Genomic DNA, 11,013 nt, shown 5'->3' with positions numbered 1-11,013 from the left:
ATCTCTGCCTCGATGTGACGTGGCTTTGACGCAATCAGCCTGTGGCATTGACTGGGAGTTATGGAAGCCCAGATTTCCTTGATGCTTGATGTCAGCTCTTCTTTGTTGTTGGTCTGGTGCCCCTCATTGTCTTCTTGAGAATACCCCAAAGATTCTCAATGGGGTTTAGGTCCGGCCAGTTGGCTGGCCAGTCAAGCACTGTGGCATCAAACCAGGTTTTGGTGTTTCTGGCAGGATGGGCAGGGGCCAGGTCCTGCTGGAAGATGAAATCTGCATCTCCATACAGATCCTCAGCAGAAGGAATCATGAAGTCCTCTAAAACATTCTGGTAGACTGTTGCAGTGACCTTGGATTTAAGAAAGCAGAGTTTACCAACACCTGCACCGGACATTGCACCCAGATCATGACTGTGGATATTTCACACTGGACCTCAAGCAGTATGGGCCCTGTTCCTCACCCTTCGTCCTCCAAACCCTTGGACCTTGATTTCTGAATGAAAGGCACACTTTACTTTCATCGGAAACAGATACGTTGTCTCAGGTTCAGAAGTGGCTTGACCCAAGGAACCTGACAGTGTTAGCCCATCTCCCGGATGCGTCTGAATGTGGTGGTTTTTGAAGCTGTGACTCCCACCTCATTCCACTCTTTCTGGATCTCTGCCAGATTCTGGAATCTTCTCTGTTTGATAATCTGCTGAAGCCCACAGTCATCTCTTTTGCTGGTGCAACTTCTCCTGCCACATTTTGCCCTTCCACTAGACTTTCCATTGATGTGCTTGGACACAGCGCTCTGTGAACAGCCAGCCTCCTTAGCTATGAACTTTTGTGGCGTACCCATCCTATGGAGAGTATCAATGATGGGCTTCTGGCCAGTTGTTATGTCGGCAGTCTTCCCCATATTGATCCAAACTGAAATAATTGAACCAAACTGAAGCAATTTAATGACACCTGGGGAAACCTGTGCAGGTGCTTTGAGTTTAGTAGATGATTAGTGTGTCACACTCAGTTTACAACATTCATGCTCTGCAACATTTGGGCTGATTTCTCCACAATATTCTAATTTTTTGAAATAGTATTTTCATGGGTTTAATGAGCTGGAAGTCCAAATTATGTAAAAATAAACAAATAAATGCTTGAAATTGTTTCAATTGTGGGCCCTGAATCTATCATCTATTAAAGATTACTTTTTTGAATCAAATTATGGAAGTTAAAAAACTCTTCCATGATATTCTGTGTATGTGTATATATGTGTATGTATGTATATGTGTATGAATATGTATATATATATATGTATTTGTGTATGTATATATATATATATATATATATATATATATATATAAAGGTATATGTGTATATACATATGTGTGTATATGTGTATGAATATGTGTATATATATATATATATATATATATATATATATATATATATATGTAAAGGTATATGTGTATATATATATATAAAGGTATATGTATATATATATATATATATATATATATGTATGTGTATATGTATGTATGTATATGTGTATATATATATATATATATATATAAATATGTGTATATATCCATCCATCCATTATCTTTACCCGTTCATTCCATTTTGGGTCACGGGGGTCGCTGGTGCCCATGTCCAGAAATCATTGTGTGAGGGGCGGGGTACACCCTGGACAGGTCGCAAGTCCATCACAGGGACACATAGAGACAAACGAGACAAACAACCATTCACTCTCTCACTCACACCTAGGGACAATTTAGAGTTACCAGTCAGCCTAACATGCATGTTTTTGGTCTGTGGGAGGAAACTGGAGTACCTGGAGAAAACACACGCATGCACGGAGAGAACATGCAAACTCAACCCAGAAAGGGCCCTGGACCGGGGTTTGAACCAGGGACCTGCTCGCTGAGAGGCAGCAGCTCTACCAGTTGTGTCACTGTGCTGCCCTATATATATATATATATAGTTCTTTATGAACTTTTAGGATTTGTGTGAAAATCTAATGAAGTTGTAGGTCATACTCATGCAGAAATATAGAAATTATAGAGTTCACAAACTTTCAAACATCACTGTACGTGTGTGTGTATGTGTATACATGTATGTATGTATGTGTGTGTATGTATATATATATATATATATATATATATATATATATATATATATACATATACAATTAATTAATTAATTACTTTTATTTATTTATTTATTTCAGTGGGTGATAATCTTTTTGGTAAAAAGCCAGAACGTGAAACAGAGGTGAATGAAACCGAGGTATTATGGGATGTATTTGGACTGTTCAGGATTGTCCAATCTAAGAAATCCAGCCCTTCTTCACATGCAGTGTGTCGTCTGTGTGTGTACAGGGTTACAGAAGATATCAGGATACTGAATGTCAGCTGAGTGAGTTGAGCACTCGGTCATGCAGTGTCTTCAACTCCACCTGCTGATACAGTTAGGACTTTTTGTGTCTGGTTGTTGTTGATGCCTTAGACGTGCTGAAGGGGAGTCTTGCTGTTCACTTGGGTTCAGCCTCTTCAGTGATGGGCTGGTCCTTCAGTCCTCTGGGGCTCATGCATGATGAGACCCGACACATGAGACAGCATTCGAAGCTGCAGGACAGACAGGGAAAACAAAGCAAAAATGTGATCACAAGAAAGTTAATTTACACTAACTAATAATTACCTTGTTCAGATAATATTCAAACAAATATTATTGGTGCCAAAGCAGCTACTGTCTGAACCTTCAACACTCATGAAAAGATTAAAAGACTGTCTGCTGCTATTTAAAGAATAAGTAAAACTCTGAGCTCAGTTTGGGTCACTCTGCACCGTAGAAGCGATTTGAGCGAAAACACGTCCTACACTAAAAAAACTCAACAACCTGGCTCCATCTTAAAGAATTTATTGTTCCATATTTTCCTAACAGAGCACTTTGCTCTCAGGCTGCAGGTTTACTCATGGTTCCTAGAATTTCCAAAAGCAGCTCTCTTGTGGAACCAACTTCCAGTTTCTGTCCATGAGGCTGACACATGGTCCAGTTTTAAGACTTTCCTTCTTGATAAATCCTATAGTTGGGGTTGGCTCGGGTTTCCTCCCTTAGTTGTGCTGCTGTTGGCTTAGCCTGTTAGAGGACAAACGGACCACATTTCCTAACTGTTGGTGTCTCCATGCTTAATTTTTATGCATGCAACAACTGCTGTTAATGATCTTTTGTTTGTTTGTTTTTCTCATAGAAACTACATCTGGAATAATTCCTGTTTGTCCGTGTCCATTTCCTGTCAAATCCCAGCCAGATGAAGCAGATGACTGCTCATCCTGAGTCTGGGTCCAGTTCTGATGGAGGTTTATCATGTTGGGGGGGGGGTCGGGGTCCTTTTACTGTCACCTCTGAGCTGTTCAGGATAAAGGGTTTTGACAAACTGGAGTCTCTTCTTTAATGAGGACCAGACTCTCTCTTTAAAATGTTTATTAATGGTGGATTTTAACATTTCAGTTCATACATCAAAGTTTGTTGGAGCCCTGGGCAGTATGGTACACTTCAGCCTTTCTTCAGAATTGTTTAAGCTCTGTTAGGATGTTATACACCCTGAAATATTCTCTCCCCCCAATATTAAAGTTATAAAAGCATGAAGATACACTGTTGAAGTGTTGTGTTGTACTTTGGTGTACCTTTGTCATCAGTAGCAACAGTACAGCCCCCCGCAACAAGTTGTTTGGCCTCCACAGCCAGTTGGAAGGCGGGATCAGGAAGTGGTGACAGGGCGTCAGGACTGTCTGTAACTGGAGACGACCTGCTCCTCGTGATGACACAGAACAAACACAGAGGCAGACATTACTTGTCGGAGGTCCTCAACACTACAGAGAGGTGCAAAGGAGAACGTATGGGTTTCTTACCCGCCCTCCCCCCCAAACAGACTTGGAGTAGTCAGGACATTATGGACGTTCTGCAGAGAGAAACAACACACCATCAAAAAAAGTTAAATACATAAATATACACAAATAAACCCACAAAGGTTACTGAAATAACCAAAACTGACTAAAGAAGTCATGGGAAACAAATGATTAAAAATCTACAAATGAAAATCAAACAGGGCTTTTGGATTCAACAGAATTACTTCAACAAAACAAACGAATAAAACGGGGCCAGCACAGTGGTGCAGTTGGTAGAGCTGCTGCCTCTCAGCAAGCAGGTCCCTGGTTCAAATCCCTGTCCAGGGACCTTTCTGGGTGGGGTTTGCATGTTCTCTCCGTGCATGCGTGGGTTTTCTCCAGGTACTCCAGTTTCCTCCCACAGACCAAAAACATGCATGTTAGACTGATTGGTAACTCTAAATTGTCTCTGGGTGTGAGTGAGAGAGTGAATGGTTGTTTGTCTCATTTGTCTCTATGTGTCCCTGTGATGGACTGGAGACCTGTCCATGGTGTCCCCCGCCTCTCACACGATAGCTGGACATGGGCACCAGTGACCTCAACGACCCGAAAAAAAAAAGTGTGTAAAGATGATGGATGGAGAATAATGATTAAATAACATTTTTAAATGTATCGTTTCATATGTGCTGATTTTGAAGCGCTAAGGGTTCCCCACTGATTGAACTTGATCAGTATGAGCCACTGTCTGCAGTAAAATGTTTTCATTCTCAGTTCTGGTAATAAATGTATCCACTAAATTAATTCTCAGCCTATTGTGACTCATCTGTTTGGGTTTCTGTCCCTTCAAATGAAAATAACTTTATTTAGGGTTTTGTTAAGACCGATACCAATAATATAAACACTTCACTATTGGGGTAGTGGAATAATTACTGAATCATTAAATCAGTTCTTTATTTTTTTCATTAATATGTTAAACCCTATAGTCTACACAGAATAAGTTTCCTTGTGTTGGATCTGGTTCTGTTCTGGCAGCATCAGAGTCCACAGGGGGCAGCCTGACTTCGTCACAGGTTCACGAGATGTTTACAGATTGTTGCAGTCAGTGAACGATCAGCTCTGCCTGATAAATCATCTGACTGTGTCAGTACAAAGTCCTGCAGCCAGGAACACATCCCTGAGTTTCTCCTGAGACAAATGATTCAGGTTTTGTTTATTAGACCTTTGATCTGATAGTGTGGATCAGCAGAGTTAATTAATCACACGTGTGAGTGCTGTGGTAGCAGAACTGTGTGTGTGTGTGTGTCACACTGGTCACACCTGAGCGAAGCCCAGCAGTTTCTTGTTGGACACCTCCAGCTGTTTCCTGCTCAGCTCTGACTTCTTCAGCCGGTAGTCGATGGTGGTCAGCCTCCTGTTCAGCTCCACCACCTCCTCCTAACAGAACACACAGGGTTTGTGTTGCCACTTCCAGTCAGTTGTTTCAGGATAACAATGAGAAAACAACAGCAATCTGCTGGTAGCCCTGACTGTAAACTTGTGTCATGCACTGTTTCCTGTGCTGTAAAAAATCTGCTAGATCGATCACTGCTCTACGTTTCCAAAAATAAAGTTCTGCAACAATTTATTGGCCCCCTGTTGCAGAGTGAAGAGGGGGGGACAGGAAATACCTCAGCTCATCTATGCATGTTGTGAGCATGATGACTTGGAAAAAGAAGAGAGACAACTTCCGTTTTGGTGTCACAATCGAGGAGTAAGAAAGTTCACTATTGAAAAATTGGTTCTCATCAAAATCCAAAATGTCCACCACCATATACAGTATAAATGAAAACTGGCCACCCTTATCATTTGAGAAAACCTTGTTTTCCAGTTTTCTTTTGCTTAAAAGCACAGATTCCTCAAATGAATTGTGGCTAAAGATTAATCTATGTTGGATATGGCCCCCATTGGCCACCCCCTAGCTCCATCATTGCACCTGATGGTGGATAAAATTGCTGCCTCCACTCATGAGGAGCTGTCACTCTGTGCTGCCTCAGACAAGGAAAAAGAACAATACAAACAGTACGCAGATGTCCCACCTCTCTCATGGATTTGAATAGTGAACGTTTGACATAAATAAATTAGTGGTGTGCACATTAACTCGTTATTATTGTGTTAACGCAGCAAATGGTTAGTGTGACAATTATTTTAACACGTGTGAGTTTCGTTTTCCTCCTTAATTTGTCCTCAGCGTCTATAAACCAACACGCACAGACACACAGCACTGCGGCCGGGGGCTGGCTTTCCAACTTGAGAGCGAGGCAGGGTCCGTCTCAACAAGGATTACATGCAAACACACTGAAGCTCCTGCTGTCTTGACCAATCACTAAGGCGGGTCAAAAGCAAGCTGGTGGAGAGTTGAAGGTCCGGTTCTGCTGGAGCGGCAGAGTTCCGTTCACAAATGCACCATGGAGTTTGTTCCTCACACGGGGACAAAACACAGGTTTACAAACAAGTGGTGCTCTGCCTTCCAGAACTCGTGGACATCTCTCTTCTCACGCTGACTGATTTTTCCCCCTTTTGGAGCAAATCGACCCCCCGGTGCGTGAAAGACACATGACCCATTTCAGTCTGTGTACTGGGAGTGACGCAGCATCTCATCAGTTCCATTCAAGTTTGTGTCTAAAGTTCAGGCTTTAAGCTACACACCAGTTTAAATCGTGTTGCTTGGCCAAGTCAAACCAGAGTTATGACAAATAATCCACCACATCTTTTATTCTGAAAATCATTTGTGAAGCGTCTTTAGAGCAGAAGCTGCAGCGATGATGCAGTCTGAGGCACAAAACACCCCATTCACCTCCAAACAGGCCAACAAGCTCCCCTCTCCTTTCTGACGGAGGCTCCAACTTATTTGTCCAGTGCCACAAAATGATTAAGAAGAAGTAAGAATAAGAAAAGATGCAGAAGTTGATGGAGTTCAGCATGATAAAGTGCAGCGAGAGCGGAGGTGAGTGGGTGATGATGAAGGGCGATCATGATTTGTTTTAGAAGAGGAGTAGAGCACAGAGCCCCACTAGGAGGTCTGACTGCGTACAGGAGGGGTCCAGAACCACTCTGACTGTGCCAACAGAACCAAGCATCAGATGTTTTCAACAACAACAACAAAAATTAAAGCAAAATAAAATAAAAATAATTTAAATTAGATATATTTATTTGAGGCTGACAGCTCTAAAAGACTGACAAGCCTTTTGTGGAGGAAATATTTAAAACTAGTATTTTTAAGCAGTTAAAAAGGTGGTTGATTTTCCCTCTGAGGAACATGCATAAATAAATAAAGCTAAAGGGTTAAAACCGTCTTATTCAATAAGATAATAATGTCTGTAGTTACAGAAAACAAAGTGAAGTTTTTGAGCTGCGTGCATTCAGCTGGGACTGCTGCTAGATAAATAATAAAGATAAATTAATTGTGAAATAATCATTAGATTCTTGTAAATGTAAAAATATTGTTAATAATAACCTCTGCATATTGTTTCAATAAACCAAAGTGGACGAGGAAACCTTGGACAGTCTGGAGAGTTACGTGGACGAGTGTTTTAACAACATCGTGATGGGTAAACCACAAAAAAACACCGCATCCACGGCCACACCAACTCCTAAACGCACACGTTCAGAGAGCTCAACCAGCACGTCCACCTCTCCAGAGAAAAGCTTCACTGATGTCCTGGGCTCTATAGACAAGAAGCTAACCAGCTTAGATGCCCGGCTGCCCTGGTGGAGGTTCTCCACAAGGAGTTCCAAGCACTGAACTGTCTCTGGAGTTCAGCCAAGCTCAGGTGGCGTCGCTCGCTGCAGAGAACCAAACTCTGAGGGGTAACGTTAAAGAACTCACCGAGAAGATGTCGCAGCTGTCCGGAGAGAACAGGAAAATGAAGGAGTCCATTCAGGATATTCAAGCTCGGAGCATGCGGGACAATCTTGTCTTCTCTGGGATCCCAGAACGAGCAGAGGAGGACGCTGAAGTTACGATCCGTGAGTTTATCCAACATCAGATGAAACTCCCAAGTGAAACTGTAAAAAACATCACTTTCTATCGTGTTCACCGGCTCGGAGATAAGAAGCCCGATAACAAACGACCTCGACCAATTATAGCTAAATTATAAATAAACAGGAATGCTTTAAAAGCATCAATATCAGCTCCTCTCTGACAGCTTGGTGGGAGTTTTTTAAAATGACAGAGTCTTCACTAATCCCATGTAAACGTACACCCATCTGGAACAACCCTGACATCCTACAACAGAATAAGATGATAAACTTCCCAGGTTGGAGGTGTAAAGGAATAGAATATTTGGAACATATATATGAGGAAGTAGACTATATCCCATTTAACAGATTAATAACACAATATGGGATTGATAAGAATAAATTTTTAGAATGTCAAACAAATTAAATCTAGAACAAAAAATAAACTTAACCTTAATAACACTAGAATTTCTCCCTCCTTAGATGCATTAATCTGTCCTCCAGCTCTAATGTTAAAAATCTTGGTGTTATTTTTGATCAGGACATGTCTTTTATCCCCCACATTAAAAACGTTACTAGAACCTCCTTCTTCCACCTGCGTAATATCACTAACATTAGAAACATCTGATCTAAAAATGATGCAGAAAAACTGGTCCATGCATTTGTCACATCTAGACTGGACTATTGCAATGGTTTATTATCTGGGTGTCCAAATACTTTTTTAAAACATCTTCAGTTGATCCAAAATGCTGCTGCCAGAGTCTTAACAGGAGTTAGTAGGAGAGATCATATTTCTCCAGTTTTAGTTTCTCTCCATTGGCTCCCTGTCAAATCCAGAATAGAATTCAAAATCCTACTTCTAACCTACAAAGCCCTCAACAACCTGGCTCCATCTTATATTACAGATCTTATTGTTCCATATTTTCCTAACAGAGCACTTTGCTCTCAGACTGTAGGTTTACTTGTGGTTCCTAGAATTTACAAAAACAGAATGGGAGGCAGATCTTTCAGTTATCAGGCTCCTCTCTTGTGGAACCAACTTCCAATCTCTGTCCGTGAGGCTGACACATTGTCCAGTTTTAAAACTAGGATTAAGACTTTCCTTTTTGATAAATCCTATAGTTAGGGTCGGCTTGGGTTTCCTGAGCTGTCCCTTAGTTATGCTGCAATAGGCTTAGACTGCTGGAGGACAAACTGACCACAGTTTTCACTCTGCTGCTGTCTTTACTTACTCTGCTCAACCTGTTTTGTATTTGTAATTATTTTTTCTATCCTTAACATGTGTTTTTTTTGTCTTTCAGCTACACCTGGACCTATACCTGGACCTGGACCTGTACATGGACCTACTATTCTATGTTCGTCTGTCTCTCCTTCCTGTCCTCTCAACTAGCTTGTCAAAGCAGATGGCCACTTGTCCTAAGCCTGGTTCTGCTGGAGGTTTCTTCCTTTTAAAAGGGAGTTTTTTCTTTCCACCGTTGCCACTGTGCTTGCTCAGGATGGGAGACTGCAACGAAGCCAAGATTCATCTTGTCTGCTGGATCCCTTCGATAGAGAACTTTACTAATTGGCTTTTATGTGAATGTTCCTGTAAAATGCCCTGAGACAACTTTGTTGTGATTTGGCACTTTATAAATAAACTGAATTGAATTGAATTAATCGCAAAATACATCTTTGTTGACCATAGCCACCTGGGACTCAATTTTACTGTACACCTTAGACATTCATTCATAACATCCTCATGACATTTACATATAGGAACTTGATGTGGGCACATGGCTATGGGTGGTGGAATGACCTTACTCTCACCCCCTGTGCCTGCGCTCACTTACAATGGTTGCATTTAGACACTAGGGTTTGGATAGAGTTGGGGTGGAGGGGAAACTGGCATCATGCCAGCCTTTGCTCCTTCTTCTTTCCTTTTTAATGGCACTATACAACAACACACATCAACAGCACATCTAGGGGCGGGGGTGTATGTGTCGGGGTCTTATTTTTTATTATTATTATTTTTTTTCCTACCCCCCTAGTTCCCTGACTGCCATTCCGGGGGTGGGGTCCGGGAGAAGGGCAGGCCGTCGGGTGTTGACTAGGACTATGTGGGGGTTCGGGGTCTGGGCAGTTGCCGTGGGCGGTGCTGGCGCTGTGCTCTCCCTGGAGTTGTTTGGACCCCCTGAGCTTGGCTCTTGGGTGCCATGGTTGGCCCGCTGACCGGGGTGGCTGCCGGGGCCTGGCGGGCGGTCGGCTGGGGGCACGTGCTTGGTTGTTGGCGGTGTGTGGGGGTGGTCGGTGGCATGTCCTCTTCATGGTGGGGGGGTGTCCTGTCGGCTGGGCATGGCCTGGGCCGGGTCTGGGGTATTGGCTCTTCTCCGCTCGAGAATGAATGGGTTTACCTCCTGGGTTTGGGCATGGGCTGCCCCCTGTAGAGGGCGGGTACATGTCTTGGACCTGGGGGGTATAGAGTGCGTATCGGGAATAAGAATGAAATGTATCGTTATTGTATGTCTTTGAGTGAGTGAATGTGAGACTGAGGTTGGGATTGTGTGATTGTGTCTGTGTATGAATGGGTATTTGTTAGGCCGAGACTCGGACTGCCCCCTCTTTGATATAACTGGGGGTGCTTGGCATCGCACCCCTATCGCGCGGCCCCCTGGTGGGGTGTGCCCTTGCCTGCCGGCACGCTTGGGGCCCTTGGTGTCGGGGGCTGGGCGCTTGGGCGTGTGTCGGCTCAGCCTGGTGTCTGCCTGGTGGGGCTCGGGTCCTCTGGCCCTGTCGGGCCTTGGCCTGGGTGGTGTGAGTCCTCGGTGCCCGGGCCTCGGTGCCCGGACCTGGACCTACATCGGTGCAGCGGGTTCCGACGGAGGCCTATGAGTTTGTCGCTGTTGGCCCCGGGGGGTCACTGTATGTGGTCGCTGGTGGGGATCTTCCGGTTCTCCCCTGTGGTCCGTTCTGGGGGGTGGGTGAGTGGTTCGTCCTGTGTGGGTGGCCCTGGGGGCTCCGCGGTCGGGGACCCTCCTGGGGTCTTGGGCTCTGGTCCCCCCTTTTTCGTCTGCCTCTGGTCTTGGGGGTCGGGTCTCTGCTGCTTCACAGTTACTATTAAATGTTCTATTAGAGAAGCCTTATACACTTATGCATGCTCACAACCACACACAAATAGA

The 11,013-nt window shown here is 43.6% G+C and overlaps 1 protein-coding gene across 1 annotated transcript in view; it reads right to left on the bottom strand.

Moving 5' to 3' along the window:
* Positions 1-2,508: 2,508 nt before the first annotated feature.
* si:dkeyp-72e1.9 (syntaxin-binding protein 4) overlaps positions 2,509-11,013 on the bottom strand; it is a 107,642-nt gene continuing 99,137 nt past the window's right edge. Inside the window, exons 8-11 of the mRNA XM_037689307.1 lie at positions 5,180-5,296; positions 3,887-3,936; positions 3,652-3,789; positions 2,509-2,602 (exon numbers count right to left, since the gene is read on the bottom strand). Of these exons, the coding sequence (XP_037545235.1) occupies positions 2,509-2,602; positions 3,652-3,789; positions 3,887-3,936; positions 5,180-5,296 (399 nt within the window). The remainder of the gene's footprint in view (positions 2,603-3,651; positions 3,790-3,886; positions 3,937-5,179; positions 5,297-11,013) is intronic.

The sequence above is a fragment of the Nematolebias whitei genome, chromosome 15 (genome assembly GCF_014905685.2).
Source record: "Nematolebias whitei isolate Nwh7 chromosome 15, NemWhi1, whole genome shotgun sequence".
NCBI classification, from domain to species: Eukaryota; Metazoa; Chordata; class Actinopteri; order Cyprinodontiformes; family Rivulidae; genus Nematolebias; species Nematolebias whitei.
The sequence above is the reverse complement of the archived record's forward strand: the minus strand, read 5'-3'. Positions and strand labels throughout refer to the sequence as shown.